Source organism: Pteropus medius, unplaced genomic scaffold, assembly GCF_902729225.1.
Source record: "Pteropus medius unplaced genomic scaffold, Ma_sr-lr_union100, whole genome shotgun sequence".
In the NCBI taxonomy this organism is placed as follows: domain Eukaryota; kingdom Metazoa; phylum Chordata; class Mammalia; order Chiroptera; family Pteropodidae; genus Pteropus; species Pteropus medius.
The window spans coordinates 4,302,382-4,321,013 of NW_024343732.1; the positions used below are offsets into that span (position 1 = coordinate 4,302,382).

Genomic DNA, 18,632 nt, shown 5'->3' on the forward strand with positions numbered 1-18,632 from the left:
CCCTATACACACACAAACACCACCCCACACTTGTACCACGCACACTTACCCTCTCTACCTACACATTACACACAGGTCCACACCGGGTTCCCTCTCAGAAGCGTTCCTTCCCACACCCATCCCTGGGGCTGTGCTGACAGGTATGGCAGGGAGGGGCTTCCCAGGGCAGTCACCAAACCCTGCCACCTACCAGACAAGGCGGGCACCGTTCGTGGCTCGGTCAGGAGCGTGCTCTGGGGGACAGCCCCTGCAGAGCCACGTCAGGGCCCCCAAGAGCAGAGACCCAGGCCAGAGTAGCACACAGCCTGCCTCACAAACCCACTGGGAGACAAGCAGGTGCTCAGAAGGTGTCATCTGAAGGGTACCAGAAAATACCCTCACCCAAAAGAACTTCACCCCAGCTCTGGCACCTGAAATTCTACCATTGAAAGGCCTTGTTTGGGGTTAAATTTTGTTCTTTCCCTGTTCTTTTTTGTTTTTAGTAATTCCTTCCTTGGACACAAAGGAAACCAGACATGAACTCAACACCCTGCTCACACGTTAGCGAGAGTAAACCTTCTACCATGGACAGGAGCCTGAGGTCCCTGTCTGATGGGAGTGGGGGAACAACGCTAAACGGGGATGCAGATTCTGCCAGTTTCCCCCAGATGCCTTGCGCCCGTGACGGGGAAGCTGGCCTCCTCCCAGATGTTCCCGACTGCTGATCAGCAGGGAGAGAATCACTGGTCCCCTGGCCTCATCCACCCAGACACCTCAAGCCCCCCGCCCCCCCTCAGCCTCGCCCCGGTCCTCTCTTCCCCATCCCACACTCTCTCCCGTCCTCTCTTCCCCATCCCACACTCTCTCTTTGGCCATCTGATGAATTCTCCCTAAAAAAGGAGGTGGAAGAGGTGACAGAGCTGCAGCTAAAGCCCAATTTTCGTTGACACTCAGAGTCTCTGACAGCTGTTAGAAGAAGAATGTGATTTTGAAATTTAAATAACACGCTTCTGCATGCGGCTCAGAGAGACAACCTGAGGATAAGCAGTTTATCGCCTGAGCCACCGTGCAGGGGGGCAGGGAGAGCGGCTGCCTGTTCCTTCAGTCCCTCCCCGGCCCTCCGCCCCGACACCCACCGCCACCTCCTCACAGGGGCTGCCTCGGAAGGGGGTCCCCAAGAGGCACCCACCAACCTGACAAAGGCCTCACTCACCAGTCTTCTGCAACCCAAGGGGAGAAGGGGTTGGGGGCACAAAGGCTCAGAAACTCCCTCAACGGAGCCAGGGAAGGGAGGGGGCCCCCCAGACATCCAGCAGAGCTGAGCCAGATGCAGTTCTACCCCACTTCCCCTGGGGCCTCTGAGGCAACCTTCAGTGGGGCCTGAAGCTCTCCCCCACCCAAGGGCAGCTCGGTTCCCCTCAGGGACCTGGGTCCCCCAGCCAAGCAGTCACCCTGAGCTCTGAGCAGGAGTCCTCAGGGGAGCAACCCCGAGAAGCCAATCTCCCATCTGCCATTCAGTTTCTTCTGATCCCAGCAGGCTCAGTAGCTGCGCGGTTCCTTCCATGCCCCAAGCTAGGCCAGGACTCGGAGCCATGATGCTGCCAAGAACGCCATTCCCAGATCCCACTGCCTCCTCTTCCAAAACGTCACTGATTTCCCAACACTGCCAAATGCAGCCTCCCCTGGACTCTTGGGGCACACTATGTCTACACCGCCACCAAAAATATACTACCTAGTGGGTGTCTAAATGAGTGCCTGCCGCCCCACTGGACAGTGAGGACATGGGTCTGGTTCATTTTAAAGCTGTGTCTTATGTGGAACACACTGAGCACCCAATGTTTGCTGAACAAACCGTGTTCCTGCAGACACAGCCCCAGCCCCGCCTCCTCCACAGGTGCTATGAGCACCTAGCCAGGACTGCCCTGCCGCTAAGCCTCAGGCGCTCCTAAGATGTAGCACGCACAGGACGTCTCAGACTTGCTGGGACCTCCTTGTCACCTATCCTCATGCAGGTCCAACACCTCACACTAAACGCCGGGCCCCTCCAGTTCCTGACGGTGCCACCCGCAGCCACAACTCAGGGTTCCCGTGCTCCAGCATCACGTGAGGTGCTGTGCATGTGTCATTGCCAATCCGTGCAGGCCGAACTGCTCCATTTTACAGATGGTAAAAATGAGGCCGGACGGGGTTAATTGGCCCATCCTGTGGTCACCCAGCTAGTAAGGCAAGGCCAAGATTTGGAGCTAGGACCAACAGGCCTCACAGCCCACGCTCCACCCACCATTCCAGGACCTTCTGTGGAGTTGTATTAGGGCACAGCACTGACACGGAGACCAACACCCACAATCCCAGCACACAGCGGTGAGCGCATGATGAGGGACAAAGCGCTATGGCACCAAGGGGCAGGGTGCTGCTCACCTCTCAGGGGCCATCTGCAGGGCTCCTTGACAGGAGTAGGGCTCCCTCCTCTCCTGAGACCCCAAAAAGGGGACAACCAGAGCCTCCGACGAGAACATCTCTGGGCCACTCCTGGCTTCATCAAAACGAGACGGCCCGCCGCAAAGGCTTGCTTGCCAACCGAGGTGGGCACCACCCATCTCTTCTTCCTCCAACCCGCAAAAGGCCCTGAGCCCAGTCTCTCACCAGCTCCATGTGTCCCCATCCAGTCACAGTGCACCAACAAAGGCCATAGCAGCTCAGCAGGAGCCCTGGGGTCCTACTCTGCCCTGAAAATCGCCTGGTCACCTCCCACTCCAGCCCCCACCCAGCACCCTCCCTGGTGGGAGGTGGCCTCACGTCACCAAAGGCATGTGTTTCCCAAATGCCAGGCTCTGGGCCGGCCCTGCCCTGCCGCAGCCTGCCATTCGACCTGGAGAACTTACTCCCTAGGAAGTGTTAACAGTTCCATGTGTTGGTGCGATATCCCAGGCCCCGGGCCAAGCACACCCCTGCGGGATCTCATCCAGTCCTGACGAAACCCTGGGAGGTAGGGGTTTCTGTCAGCTCCACGTTATGCGAGAGGAAACGGGCTTGGAGGTGAGGCACCTGCTGAGGTACATGCTGGGCAGGAGCAGAACCAGGACGTGAGCCTCCACCTAGGTCTGTACCATCTCCCTGGGCCTTAGTTTCCCTTTCTGTCAGAAGGGATGGGCCCAGATGATCTCTAAGTTCCCTTCCAGCTGTAGAAAAGACATGTTTGCCTAAACATGTTCTACACTCATGCACCTGGCAACACTTGCACTGGACACCGGAGGCCCTGAGGCCCAGCCCCTCCCCAAGGATGCCGAGGCAGCGCCTGCGATGGCCAAGCAGGAGCCACCTGCCTGCCGCTTCTCCCTGTCCCCACGGCTGTGAGGAAAACCGCTGCCTGGCCCACCAAGGCCCTTTGTCCTCACCTCGATGGCCAGCCGCCCTCCCTCCAGGTGCACGGGCCACTTCCACTTCCCTCGCTCCGATGTCGCCCCTCCACATCCCGTCTCTGCCTGGATGCGCTCTTCCTGCTCGAAGAAGCCTTTCTCTCTTCTCTCCACCTTGTTCCATCCTCCCCTGCCTCCCCAGATGGGACCAGCTGGGAGTCAGCAGTCACAGGGTCACAAACACCTGGGGACGACTTTAGCTCTGCCACCCCTGCACCCCCTCTAGAAGCCACCCTGCCTCGAGTAAACATCCTTGGCAGAGAGAGGATGACTCGCGGTCACTCTTCCTATACCCACGGTCTTTGAATCCTCCTCATCAACCCTGTTAGCAGGTATCACACTCACATTTGACAAATATCGGCACTACTGCTCCAAGGCCATAAAGGACACGTCAAGATTCAAACCCAGGACTGCATGGCTCAAGGCCCACACGCCTCCCATGGACCAGGTGGGACCGGGTGCGTCTGCTGCACTAACCACTCGTTTCATCGTGTTTCCAAGGGTGGTCTGAGTTGCTAGAAATGGGATAAATCTCACTTCTCCACAAAATCTCCCTTCTCATCTGTAAAGCTAGGGAAGGACCTCAGATGCTTCCCACATTACTGTCACAGTGCTTCAGGGCAGACCCAGACTATTCTCCTCCCGGCCTTGAACTTGGGACTAACTAGACACCAGGAATCTCAGGTCCAGTCACTGAATCTAGGGCCTGTGTCCTAACTGGGCAGAGAGGAGGGGTGGACAGCCCTTTCCCCAGGGACTCTGGAGTCAGAGAGCGTTGAGGGACTCCTGGCAGCCTTCTTTGCCAACAGAATCCCAGGAGGACTTTCCAAGAACTCCAGCAGAGAAGGCCAGAGAGGAAGAAGGACACACGTTCCAGGAGGCCCTGCGCCAGAGCCCCGAGTTCTCAGACAGTAGGTGGTAAAGAGGAAGTAGCAACTGAGCTCCACAGATATAATGGCACCCTTCTCGGGGTCCGGAGGTCCCAATCGAGGGCAGTGTGGCCTAGGGGAGAGCCACCAACACTTCATGCCCTACCCCCGGCTTTTCCGTACAGAGGTGGTAGAGAGGTAGCATACAGCCAAATACGGGTGTGTGGAAGTGGAAGGGTCTCCACACAGCCCTACAAGGAGGCAGCTTTATTATCCCAAAGCATCAGTGCAGGATTTGGGTCACTCAGGCAAGACCTTCCCAGCCAGCAAGCTATAGGCGGGTGACCATGTGCCCAGATACTGACCCCTCGGCCCACAGGGCAGCCAGGCAAGGGCCTGCGATCGCCCGAGCTCATGTGACAGAAAAATACTGCTGCTGTCTGGGACCCTAATGAGTGAAGGCTGGGGAGCGCTGTTCCAAGCCCACGTCTTCCTCCTTCAGGAAGGAAACATAAGAGGATGCACTGGAACCCAGGCCTCCCAGCTCTCCGTCCAGCCTCCTCCCTGCAGGGCCCGCCACGTGGCCGGGCCAAGGACTCCCCAGCCAGCCATGCGCCCAAGTTTACCCACACAGAGCCACTTATGTGCCAGCTCTAGGGCTGGTCTGGGTGGAGAAGGGCCAACAGGGGCGATGAGAAGGGACCTGCCACAGACCCCGAAGCCTGGCCCTCCCTGTGGGGGGCAGTCCCCAGAGCCTGGGTTTCCAGGGTTGTCTGTGCCCAGTTACAACAGGGCAGCAGGTAGAGGAAGCTGATTCAGTGAACTGCAGTCCCAGTCAGTTCCTCATTTGTCTTGTCAACATCCTTGTCCCACAGAGTGTCAAGTTCACTCCATAAAGATTTTCTGCTGAGAAGATACTTAATGTGAGTCTAGGAAGCAGCAGTGAGTCTCTGGCTAAGGTGAGGACCTCTGACCTTCAACCTTCAGAGAGCAAGCCAAAGCCCTTTCTTTGCTGGAGGTCAACTCAGTGGCACCCGCCCATGCAGCCGTACTGAGCTACTGGTAGGGTGGGAAATGGGTGCATCAGGGCCACGAGGGCACCCCCACCATTGTACCTACATGCCGACGGTATCTGCCACCCGTGTCTGTGGCCCCGAGCACTGTCTCAAAGGCGTGATCCAAGGTGGATTTCCATCCAAAACAAATCAAAGAGACCCAGGTCAGCCCCTTACCCAGCGTAGCCTTGTCAGATGGGCGAGGCTTACCACGTGTTATCGCAGTGTCCACAGGCAGAGCCGGAGCCCAACACCTCTGCGTCACCCCGCTAGGGGGCGATGACAGAGAGAGCCCGGGACAGGGAGCTTAACAGGAACCCTCCACTCCATTCCCCACCGCCGCCAGGGCCCCAGGGCACAGGGCCGTGCCCACAATGGGCACCCTTGAGTCCACGCCTCCTTCCGCATGGGGGGCCAGGGTTTCTGCCACGTGCACATCATCCCATCTCAACGCCTTAGACGTGCACTCTCAACAGGAGAGAAGGGGACCTCCCCCAATGGAACAAAACTTGGTTCTTGCTTCAACAAAGAAAAAAAAAAAGGTATTACAATGGTTTATGGCCCTACAAAACTCGATCTCATCTGACAAAATTTTACCCCCCGGCATTTGCTATGAACTGAATTATGCACCCGGAAGAGCCGTAACCACCAATGTGACTGGATTTGGAGAGAGGGCTTTTAGGAGGTAATTCAGGTTAAATGAGGTCATAAGGGTGGGGCCCTGATCCAATAGGATTGTGGCCCTATAAGAACAAGAAGAGATCTCCCCCTGCCCTGCCCCATCCCACCCCAGCCTATGTGGAGTCAGAAGGTGGCCATCTGCAAGTCAGAGAGAGAGCTCTCAACAGAGACAAAACCTGCTGGACCTTGATCTTAAACTTCCAGCCTCCAGAACTGTGAGATAATAAATTTATATTGTTTAAGCCACTCAGTCTATGATCTTTTATTATGACAGCCCAAGCAAACTAAGGCAGTATTTCTTTAGTTAGAGAGAATTAAGTTTTCTCCTTAGGCGGGGTAATAATAAGAAAAAAAGAGTTTGAGCGGCATTGTCCTACAGAATTCTTCATCTGAAAGGACTTAGGGTTCTACTGGAGAGTCTTTTGTGTCACCGTTTAGAGTACCGCTTCTCAACTGGCAGCATTTGTACCGTCTGGCAGTGGCTGGAGACATTTTGGGTTATCACCACTTGGGGAGGGGGTGCTACTGGCATCCAGTGGGCAGAGGCCAAGGACACTGCTAAATATCCTATAATACACAGGACAGACTGTTCTTTCCATAAGAATTACCCAGGTCAAAATGTCAATAGTGGTTTAGGGCAAGAGAAACTTCAGAAGGCTTCAAATACTGCCACAAAACCATCCGGACGCCTGGGGCCCCACACACCGGGATCCCCGGGAACAGCCACCCTGCCGCCTTTGAGCACCAGTGGTGACTCCAGGACGAGCTCACTCTCAGCCCCAACAGAGCACTTCCAAAGACCAGAGACCCTCCCCAGTGCCAAAGCAGGGGCAGGCTGCCCGCTGGTCCCCCCAGCGACAGAGGGAACAAGGCCAAGAAGGAAGAACCAAAAAACTCATCGGGCTCCTACATGTGGATCACAGCAAGTAACACTGGAGCTCAACCTGCGCCTCCTCACTCCCCAAGGCAGGCGAAGTGGGAGTGGCCGTTGATCAGAGCCCTCCCTCAGAGCCCCCCTCGGTGGGGTGCAAGGAGCGGAGCCCACAGGGGAGGGGGGACCCAGAATGAACAGCAGCGACACTAACGGCAACGACCACGGCTAATGCTTCCTGAATGCCCACCCGGCAGCACACTGAGCTCTTTACCACCACTGGGCCCTTCAGACCTCACGAACCATAATGTAGGTTCTCTCTCCATTGCACAACTGAGGAAACTGAGGCACAAAGAGCTTGGGCAGCTCCACCAAAGTAAAAGAGCCCCAAAGCGGAAGAGCCGGGGAAACGGAAAGAAGAACCCAGCAGGGCAAGACAGGTGACAGAGCAGGAGAGTGACGTCAGGATTCAGGCTGAAGACCTGCTACCCGGCAGGCTCCTTCCCATAAATGCCGTACTCCATGTACAGCCCTGAGGGTGGGTGCTATGTCTCCTTGTTTACAGATGAGGACCTGAGGCTCAGAAACGGGAGGGGGCCTGCAGGACGCCTGGGCCAAGCCCAGGGCTCGTCCACCATGCCGGGGACGAGAGCAGAACCAGCAAGGCCCCGGCGCCAGCCCACTTACCTGAGAAGATCGAAGCAAGCCTGAAGATGTCCGAGAGGCGGGAGGTCGCCGGCTCGTAGGGCGAGGCCTCGTAAAACTCCTCGCCTGCAAGAGAGAACAGCATCAGGCACAGGTGCCCCTGCCCAAAGTGAAGGGGCAGGTGGCGAGTGAATGTGGAGCACGTCACATGGGGGAGTTATTTCCTCCAGCTAAGGTCCCCCAGAGCAGGCTGGACTGCCGAATACCTCTCCCTGTCTCTCTCTCTCTCTCTCTCTGTCTCTCTCACCAAACTCTCTCTCTCTCTCTGTCTCTTGGCTCTCTCTTCTCTCTCTCTCTCTGTCTCTCTGTCTCCCTCTCCCTCCCTCCCTCTCTCTCTCTACCTCCCAGCATGACCAGCCCTCTTCTAAAGACCGCCAAATGCTTCTGGGAAGAAGGCACAGGGGAGGTGGAACCATGAGAACCAGGTCCGATCACTCACTATAACATCCTCGTTTCACAGGAGAGGCCCCAGAGACGTGAAGCAACCTGCCTGAGATCACACAGCTACTCACGGCAGGGCTAGAGCTGGACTCTGGTCTCTCTGCCTTCATTCCGGCACTCTCTCCCATCATACCAGGCTGGCTCTGCCCCCGACCGCTTGAGGGGACACAATGTCCTCTTGGCTTCCCATCATGACACCAGAAGAATCTGGCTGGAGGGCTAAAGGTCAGCTGAGCAGAGGCCTGATGCCTGGCTCCTGTCAGCCTGACCTGCTCCTGCACCCCCTACCTGTCTCGCCCACCCCTGCTGCTTCTCAGACCTCTCCTGAGGCTTCGGGTACATAGAGGCCCAGCAAAGGAAAAGCAAGGGAGTGACAGAAGACAAATGGCACAGGGCTGCCCTACAGACCCCCTCCACCTCATTGGACTCCCGCCCCCTCTGCCAATGCCTCTCAAGAAAGGAAATATCCTCCTGAGACATTACCATGAGGACAGATCAATGGATAATCACTCAGGCTGTCTGTGTGCTGGAGGGCGGGGGTGCGGGGGGACAGCGATGACCCGCCCCACACAGCTATCTCCCACCTACCCAGGGCCCGGCTAAGGGAAGCCCATGGGGGTGGCTCCATGGGGGCCACCTGCAGGAAGGGGCCAGCCATCCAGAAGCAGGCCTGAGAATCCACCTGTGGGGGACCCGGTCAGCAAGGCCTGAGGTCACCCCAGAGACTAGGACTGGAGGTATAACCAGCCCTCTGCTGGTGCACAGAGCAAGGCATCTGTCTGCTATAGCAGCAGACCCCCAGAAAAGGGTACAGACCCCCAGATAACACAGGAAGAGCACTGCCCCTGGAGAAACGGCCTACCCTTCACTTTACCTCAGCAGCACCCCTCATGGCCTGCAGCACCCGACATACAGCCTTGTGCACACTGGGCGTCCCAGGGGCATTTGCGATCGACTTGATCCAAATGTTGCTCGTTCCTTCAGGCCTGTCTCCAGCCCCGCCCCCCTTCCCCCTGGGGCTGAGTGATCCATGTCTTCCACTCTACCCACCAGCCCTGGAGAAACTCCCTGTGGTGGGATCACCAGCCAATGCTAGCTGTTGAGGCCAAATACCATAAGACTGTAGCAAGCACTTTTATAATAAAAACGGTGCTACACTGTGCTTTCCACAGGCCAGCCTTACTGAAAGTGCTTGAGATGTACTAACTCATTTAATCCTCTTAATTTCTCTCTGAGGTGAGCACCATCAGTCTCCCTATTTTATTGATGAGGAACTGAGGCACAGAGGCGCTAAGTAACTTGCCCAAAGGTCAAGTGGCAGAGCCAGGCTTCAAACCCAGGCAGATGGCGACAGAGTCCAAGTACTTAACCATTATGAATGCTGTCTCCAAAAATAAAGTGCTATTGAAACCGAACTGTTCTTACACAAGTACTGCTGTAGTTTAATTCTTCATAGGGTCAGTATTCTGCCACCTGGACCGCTCGCCCAGAGTGGGCCCTGTCCTTCCCTATTGCATCTGGTGTGACTCTACACCTGGGTACGGATCAGCAAGTATGACTGGCTAGGGGGGTCTCTGAGGGAAAACAGCCCCTCCTGGGACTGGCTAGGAGGGGCCCACCCTATTTAGGTCAACAGAATTCACCAGCGGAAAAGCCGAGGCCTGGCCACTCAGGCACCCTCGGCAGCCAGGCTGAAGCCAAATCAGGACATCAGGTTCCTGGGCCACATGGAAGAGGCCTTGACTTTTCACATTTGAAGGACCAGGGTGACCCTGAACTTCAGCGTCACTTTTGGAGAAGGCGAGAAGCCTTGTCTCAAGTCCCCCATGCAGCCAACAGTACCAGCCCCACCTGTCAACACCAGCGGCGATGGTGGTGGTGAAGATGGAAGGGGAAGATGGCCCGAGGTGACAGGACCTCCCCCAGGTCAGGGAAAAGGGGCTGGATGAGGAGTCCGGGGCCTGTCCCGCCACTGGCTTGCTGTGTGCCCTGGGGTACCACCCCGCCTCCCTGCACATCGGCTTCCCCATCAAACTGGGGGCGAGACCAAATACCTCCAGATCCTTTGCAGTTGGAACTGTCTAGGAGCTCAGCAGACACCACATTTTTGCCACCACAAGCTCCTTCCACTTGCTGAGGGCCGCAGCCTCAGGAAGAGGGAGAGGTGTGGGGCCAAGTCTCCAGGGGGCTTTCACCCACCAGCCAAGGAGAAGGCCAAGGAGAAGCCCAGAATCAAAGTGCACACCCACACAAGCCTCTCCTCTCCCAATCCCCCCACCCCACCCAGGCCCACGCCAGGTTATCAGGCGTTATTAAGGAATAGGGAGAAAGTGCTACGGACCACTTCTGCCACACTATGAATAATTAACTCTCAGGTAGATCCTCTCACTCACAGGAACATTACCTGCTATTAAAAGGCCTCTCAGCTTCCCCTGGTCAGCCCTGGGCAGAAACTACCTCTGCCCCACAAGACCCAGGGGGAGGGGATTGTGGGATCCTGGAGTGGGGGAGGGTTCTGAGGAATGATGAAATCAGGGGATCTGCTTTTCTAGATGGGCCCAGGGGTAGGGAATCCCAGCCTGCTTGCTGGCCGGCACAGGGACCGACGGTGGCTCCTTCATGCTATCACCCTCTGAAGCGCATAGTAGGTGCTTAACAGATGTTCATTGGGTAAATGAACCAACAAACCATCTCAAGCCTTGGAACAGCGCCACAGGGAAGTCCGCAGCATAAATGCACGTTATGCTTATTGTTATCATGCAAACGCCTCACTGCCTTGGCTACAATCAGAAGGTCTTCCATGCTCTGATGCCTGATGTCAGAGGGAGCCCACCAGATGCGAAGGTGCTCAGGTGGCCCACCTGGCTCTTCTGGCTGGCAGTTCTTCTGTCCCCTCCCCCGTGCATTCTGCAGCACACAGCATGCCCACCCCAATCTACTGCCCGATGCCCCTTGGATTAAAACAGCAGGCTGCGGGAAAGAAAACAAGAAACTAAACAACCCAGCTCACTGAATCAGGGATCTTAATTTTCTGTGCACTACAGAGTCAGCCTGGGGCACAGACAGCTCCTATGTCACAGAGAACAAAGTGCATGGGCCCCTTTCTCTGCTCACCTCTGGCTCTAGGACTTGAGGTTGCTAGAAACGGGAGGAACGACGACCTGATTCATGAGGAATCTCTCTGTCATTAAAGGTGGTGATAACTATTAATAATTACATGCATGGCTTATTCCTAGATTCAGGGCACAGTTGAACCACCTTGGACCATTGGTCGGGAACCCCTCGCTACCGGCCTCCGCACCTGATCCATTTCGTCCTTCCTTCCAGCACCCGAGACAGGGCTGCTCTTCTGATCCAAGGCTAAGCCCTCGCTGGGCCCTAACCCACCTCCTCTCCTCTCCCAGGCACTGTCCGCAGAGCACCCCTCTCTCTCCTTCACCTCAGCCCCTCCATCGCTACTGCCGAACCTTAGAATTTAAGCCGCTTGCGCTTCTCCACACTCTAATCTGCAGGGGGAGGAAATGAGGGGGAGGTGGTCTTGTGGGGCGGGGAGTTACAGATTCTGCCTTGAGACTGGGGACAGTCCTGCTGCCCTCGCACTGCTCCAAGGCCTATTGAAAATGCCTAAGCCAGTCAAGGGGCCCAAGCCATCTGAAGGGCAGGCCTCCCGGGAGAGCGGGAAGGGCCAGCCCGCAGGTGGGTGCCCAGGCAGTGGGGGTGGCGGGCTGGCGTGCTGGCAGCTCAGCTCTGCACACGCACATCCGCCCTTCTCTCCTCTGTTCTCACTCCTCCATCTGCCCGAGACTCTTGCTTCACCTTCTCCTGTGACCGCTTCACACGGTCATTGGTCCTTCTGTCCCTGGTTTACTTCCTCTCCCCCCACCCCTGCTCCGCACTTCTTTGTCCAGCCTTGTTCTCCTCCCACCACCTCACCCTCTCTTCCTCGGCTACCCTCCTGGTTGGGCATCTACTTCCTCTGGGTTCTAGTTTCCCCCGGCAGGGAGGGACAGAGAGCTGGATCGTTCACTCCATTACTTAGTCCTCCCTCTGAACCGCAGCCCCCACACACCCCTCCCCCCGCCGGGCTTACCCTCGGTCAGCCCCAGGTGGATGCTCCAGTAGATCTGCAGGCACTGAAGCTCCTTCTTCATACCCCGCTTGCAGCGGCAGTCGTACAGCGGGCTCTCCTGTAGGACCTCCAGGGCCGCCTGGCACTCCTTGTTGGCCAGCATGGTGTTGCGGTCCCTGCCCGCCAGGCACTGCCGCAGCGTGCGGTAGCGGGAGCTGCAGTTGGATTCGGCTGCACACAGCTCATTGGCCCGGACACAGTCCACTGGGGGGCGCCAGCCGTGAAGCTCGGGGCCCTGCAGGGAGGAAGGGCTGGCCAAAGAGCGGAGGGTCTCGTCTGGGTGGTGGGGAGGGAAGACAAGCATGAGTGAGGGCCGCCACAGTCTCCCACCCAAGATCAGGGCTGGGGGTCAGGCCCTCTGGAACCTTACACCCATGTACTCCAAAGCACATCAAGGCCTACTCAATGCCACCTTCCCCAACACAGCAGGTCAGAGGGAGGGCTGCTGGTCCCAAGACACCAACATCCCTCCTCAACCCCAAGGAGAACTCAAGCTACTATTATGCCCAGGCTCTACCAGATTATCTTCTGGCTCCACCCAGACACCCCTGGGCATCCACCCCGGACCCGGAAGCAAAGCACAGTAACACCAGAAGCCCCTCAGTCAAGACCACAGGCTGTGTAAGATGCCGGGAGGCCAGAGAAGAATGTGACAACCTCGGCAGAGAACTGGGGGCTGCAGGGCCTACTGGGGTGTGCAAAGGGAGGATCACGTTCATACTCCCCAGGCCTCCTATCAACTTCGGTTCCAGCCCGAGGTCCACGGAGGCACTCATTAAACGTAAAAGGATTAACTAATTAACTGTCGCAGACTGTCAGGACCTTAGGTGCCACAAAGTCCAGCCCCCCGATTTTGCCCTGGGGAAACTGAGGCCCATAGAAGGGAGATGACAACTCAAGGTCACACACAGGCTGAAAAGGCCCCTGGGACCGCTAACTTATTCATTTTCAGTTACTAGACTTTCAGAGAAGACCCAGAGACAAGCCTGACCTGGGAGTGGGTGGTGGCCGCCACCACCCAGAACTGTATCTTCCACTATCCCCACCCCAGCCCCTGCGGCCAAAGCGAATGCCGTGAGCAAAACTGAAAACGACTGCATTTCCTCCCCCACCCCTCTTTCTCTCTGTCACCTCCCGTTGCTCTTTCTCTCTTTCCTCTCTTCCTGTCCTCCCTGAAACTCTCTCACCCTGTCTTTCTGTTTTTCACTTCTTTCTAAAAGCCAAATAATAAGTCAACTGCAGAAGGGAAGCGCGCTCCTCCTTGGACCTATCTCGCTCGTGGAGCCCGGGTCCTCCAAAAGTGAACAGGCAGAAATCGGTCCTGTCCCCTCTGTGCGTCCCTCCAGAGTGCCCAAACCCCAGTCCGCAGGAGGTGGGGGTGGGGGGGCGGTCAGGGAAGAAGATTCAGAGGTGAAGGGCAGGGAGAGGCCTGCTTGATCCTTTCAAAATCAGGTTCCCAAAATGATTTCCTCTATGATAGACATCTTCATGGTCTCCCTGTCCTCTCCAAGCCCCTCACTCCAGATGCTGCCCCACGAAAAGCCCAAACCGTGGCCTACAGCCAAGAATGCCTTTTCCAAGACCCCAGGAGTGATCTGGGAGGCTTCCGCCACTCTATCCTGCCCTAAAACATAATACGATCCTAGGCCATTAAGTCCCCCGATCAGAATCCCACAAAATCCTCCCATCTCTACCGAGAACTGCCACTTCTCACGCCTTCCCCCCAGGAGGCCCTGCTCAGGGGGGAACTTCCGCAGGGAGACAGCGACACCTAGAGGCAGAGCGCTGCACTGCGAGCCCGTCCCTCGCGAAAGAGCCACGGAAGAGAAAGGGATTCATTCATCGGCTCCTAGAGGAACTTAGGCCTATCCACAAGGAGACTAAGGTGGGGCGGGAGAGAGGGGGCACCTGGAATGGGAAAAGCCTCGGGGGGCCAGAGCAATAAACATTTCCTTCAACCACCGACCATATATCAACCTCTGAACAGGAGAACTGAAGACTGAGACAAGACCAGAGAAGAAGCCAGAATGGAGTCGCAGGATGGACAGTGGGGAGCCGTCCACCGCCCAAGTGGAGGCAGTAGCTTTATTTCCAGGATTCGGTAAATTCCTAAGTCCCTGAGCAGGACTCAGTGCATCTGGGCCACCCAGGAGCAGCTGAGCCCACCTGGCTTCACTTGCACCTGCTGCCCTCACCTAGCCAGCCAGCCAGCTAGAGCCTTAAGCCCAACCCATCCCAGTGTCCCAGAAGCCTTCTCCTCTCCCACCTTGACTGTACCTGAGGTGGACTAAGAAAGGGGCACCCTTGGTAGGCTTGAGGATCAGAACATTAGCCCAGAAGATTGGGGCAATAGGACACTTACCCTGCCTGCCCTACTGGTGGGGTCTACAGCCTAGGGTTGATCTTTACAGAACTCTGGCTCCTGTGCCAAAAGTAAGGGCTTTCCCCATCCTGCCAGCTGGCACATGTGACTGGGGCAGAAGGTGCTTGGTAGGAGACACTCAGCAGGAGATGCTGGTGGATCCTCTCAACAAACTGCTTGACTGCCACCTGTCCATGACCCCTCTTGTTGGCATCATGACCCCCAGAAGCGATCAAGCCCAGCCAGAGAAAGAAATCATGACAACTCAGGGCCAAGAATTCGAGGAGAGAAAAGGTCTGAAGGTATCCTAGTGACGTTTCCAAGTTCTAGATCAGGAAAAAACCCAGATCCAGCAAGAAAAGACACACGGAAAAGCTTCTAGAGACGTGGAGGACTGAGCGGCTACGCAGAGCTATAGCCACCCTCCTGCACTGAGTGTCCCGCAAGAGATGGGATGCTAGTGGGAAGTGGGCCCTTGACCCACCCAAGTAGCTTTCCCCATCTCATTGTCTCCCTGAGCGTGTCAACACTGGAGGTCAGGATGGCTGGCTGGAAAGGCCTCTCCACCCCCAGACCTCACTCAAGAGCCTGGAGAGGGGCACACGAAAGGCCTTGCTCCACCATGCCCCCAACCAAAGCTCCAGGAAAACCTCTCCCCCAAGTGGAATTTCCAACCAACTCCCAACTGTGGGCTCCTTGCCAGGAAAGAGGCTGGGGCTAAACTTTCCTTAACACCAACCTACCTACCCTTTCCTTCAGGCAGGGCTGGCCTAACGCAGAGCCTTTCATTGTCCTGTGGTCACTCAGTTAACCCCTCACCCAGTCTTAGAAACGGGTTTTTCAAGGAAAAGGAACTGAAGGGCTCTGACCAAAACGGCTGCTGACCCCACTCCTCACCACTCAGCCACCAGGGTCGCAGACGCTGGGGCGAGCGTCTCTGACCAGCACACACTCTCACACCCACCCCTGTACATGCACCATGAGAACAGAGGAAGTGGACTCCTGCACCCTGGGAGTCCACCCCTGTACATGCACCATGAGAACAGAGGAAGTGGACTCCTGCACCTTTTCCCGCTGGGAAAAGCCTGCCAGCAACATGGGGGTCTGGGTTGATAACTGAGGGGCCCATATTACTATCCTCCACTCCCAGGCCTCAGAAGGCGCCCAGGCTTGGTGGTCCCGCAGGCCTGGGGTGTATGTGTACAGCTCAGCAGCGTGAGAGCCGACGACTGCTAGTCCACTAAATATTATTTCCTTTTTTTCTTGACCCCAGAAAGCTAGGTTTTCAAACCAATGGGAGAAAAGGTCAGGTTTTATAACAGCCCCTTCAGAACGAGAATCTACTTGCAGAGAGCTGCCAAGAAGGGCTGCAAGATCTCGGTGGGCCCAGAACACCTACCCAGCTTCCTCCCTCAGCCCCTACCATGCCAGAGAGAAGCTGCTTCTGGCTTAGGGCAGCAGGATGGTGAAGGCCACACCTTAGAGCAGGGCCGAGCCCCCTAGGGAATCTCTTGCCTGGGGGAAGAGGAGGAAGAGCAGCTGGACAAAGGGCCCAGGGTCTGGGCCAACACTGACTGGAATCCCCTGTCCTAGTCAGGAACCCACTTATTAGACCACCCACATCTTTCTGAGACCAGCACCTACCTCCCCAAGCCTTCCTCTCTCCCCTCCTCCAGGAGAAACAGGGTGCACTCAGGACCCAGCTGGGCAGCCTGGCTCACCACTAGCTACGCAGTAAGCCAGGGTGGCAGGAATAGCACCTACACGAAGCAGGTGCACGTTTCTTACACACACACACAAACACACACACACACACACACACACACACAACCAGCTCCCTCTGGAAAACCCGCTCCCGGACAGCAGCCTTGCCTGGGACTCCCAGTCAGCACACAGCCTTGCAAACACTGTCTATTCCTCCACTCCCAGAATGCTCTCTCTAGACCCACTTCCCAAGCAGCTGAGATTTCATATAGCGTCAAAGAGGACAAGGGCTGGGAATTCTGGCGGGGAAAGAAACTGCGTGGGGTCAGGGGCACCAGGCAGCCCCTCCTCCTTGCCCTTGGGGGTTTATGGAATTAGCAGTGGTCTTTGTTCCCATCCTGTTTTTTCATCACCCAAGGAAGCAAACTTTGGCTTCCCTCCTCTTCCCACCAGCTACAGGGTCCTTGGCCCCCAGAGGTGAGGAAGAGGAAGCTGTGAGCACTGCTCACAACCCTTCACCCCTGCCCACCCATCTGTCTGGGCCTGGGTGGCAGGGAGGGCAAAGGCTGGGGAGAAACTTGAAAAGTGTTCCAGGGAGTGGAGCTGCTGGAAGGGGTTCAGGGAGTTGGAAAAGGGGTGCATTTTCCAGAGGCTGATTGGCAGGTGGGGGATGGCTACCAGTGCTCCCCACACAGATGTCCAAGCAGGAGCTCCCGGAGAAAGCCATGCCCTCCGCCACGATCGACTCGAGGAGCCAGGAAAGGTGGAACTGGCAGGATTTTTCTCTCTCGACGCCGATCCTCTCCCCTCCCTCCTCTCTTCCAGATCGAGAGTTGGATTTTTTTTCCTTAAGTTGCCGCAATTTGAACCCATTATTTTGAGGAAAATGAGTGCTATCACTGTATGCGAGTAACGAGTATGTGTGTGTGTGCGCGTGTGTGTGCGCGTGCGTGTGTGCGTGCGTGTGTGCAGGATGGCTTGGGTGTTCTAAGTCTCCTTCTCGATCCCGCCGCGTAACCAGCCAGCCGCGGCTCCCGCCCTCCGCCTGCAGCCTCGCGCCGGGTCCCGCTAGGCTGGCAGCGCCCGGGCCGGCTCGCTCCGCGGCGCGCTCTCCCACCGGTCTCCCTGGCGCCCCGCATGCCCCCCGCGTCCCCGGCTGCTAGAAGGCGCCCGAACGCGCCGCCCCGCGCTGCCCTCCAGGCTCCGGCGGACCCGCTGCCCTCGTCGCCCGCAGGTACTCACCTAGAAAGAAGAAGAGGCAGAAGGCGTTTGCCAAGATCATGTTAAATAAATCCCAGGGTTTTTTGTTTTTTTTTTTTTTCTTTTTTTGTCTTTCTCCCTTGGGTAAAAAAAAATAACAACAACAATAATAATAGCCAAGCAGTGATAATCAGCCCCAAATCCAATGCGGAGATCCCAGCTAGTCCACCGGATGAAGATCCTGAGTCCTGCGATTTTCGCCTCTGGCTGAAGGGGGTAAAGGAAGGAAGGCGGTGGGCGCCTCTCGACGCCCCCTTGCCCACTAAAATCAAAGACGAGGGTAAATCTGTGGATGTCTGCTTCCCAGCCGACAGCGGTCCTGGAGTCTGCTGTCCCTCCGCTGGTCCAGGAGGCGCGGGTCCCTGCGGGTCCGATCCCCTGCGCTCCTTCGGAGGGGCCTGAGGAGGTGGGGGAGAGGCGACGGGAGTGCGGAGGGCTGGAAGGAAGCGGCGAGGGTGGGGGTCAGGGGAAAATAAAAACGCAAATAGGAAAGCAATCCGCCGACGGGGGGAAGCACCAGGGAACAATCCAGCGGGAGCTTGGAGGACGAGAGACCCGAGTCGCTTCTTTCGCTCCAAGACGAAGGGAAGATTCAAAACACCTCCCGCTCCCCCTCGGCCGGCTCACTTTTTTCTAATGGAATTCCGGTGCCCGAGTCTCGGCGTGCGAGTGTCTTCCTCCCTCTCCCTCCCGCTCCTCTCCTGCCTCTCGCTCTTTGCTCGCTCTCCCCAGCTCTCGCTCGCTCGCTCGCCTCTCCCTCCCCTCACCCTCTCTCCCGCTCCTCCCTCCGCCCGCCCCCTTCCCCCTTCGCGGCTCCCTCGCCGCGGCTCTCGCGCCCGCGCCCCTCTCCTCCGCCCGGGGCTCGGCGCTCCGGCTCCCAGGCGGCTGGAGGCGCGGGCCGCGGGCCGCGGGCGCGCGGCGAAGCAGCGACACTCTGCAGCGGCGGCGGCGCGGCGGTGGCACGGCGGTGGCGCCAGGGAACGCTGGCTGAAAGGAGAGCTCGGATGCCCGCCCTTCCCCGGACTGACCTGCTGCCTGAGCCGGAAACTGACCAGCTCCCCCAGCTGCGGCGCTAACCCCCCAAAGCCTTCTCAACCGCCTCCTCCCCGCCCCCCGCCGCCCCCTTGCTGCTGTCCGGCTGCGCCCTCGGTGCCCCTGCC

The 18,632-nt window shown here is 57.3% G+C and overlaps 1 protein-coding gene across 1 annotated transcript in view; it reads right to left on the minus strand.

The window, feature by feature from the left end:
- The window catches only part of GFRA2 (GDNF family receptor alpha 2), a 77,492-nt gene extending 59,263 nt beyond the window's left edge, over window positions 1–18,229 (minus strand). Inside the window, exons 1-3 of the mRNA XM_039868011.1 lie at window positions 17,455–18,229; window positions 12,108–12,422; window positions 7,559–7,642 (exon numbers count right to left, since the gene is read on the minus strand). Coding sequence (XP_039723945.1) covers window positions 7,559–7,642; window positions 12,108–12,422; window positions 17,455–17,494 — 439 coding nt within the window. The 5' untranslated portion in view covers window positions 17,495–18,229. The remainder of the gene's footprint in view (window positions 1–7,558; window positions 7,643–12,107; window positions 12,423–17,454) is intronic.
- Window positions 18,230–18,632: the final 403 nt, after the last annotated feature.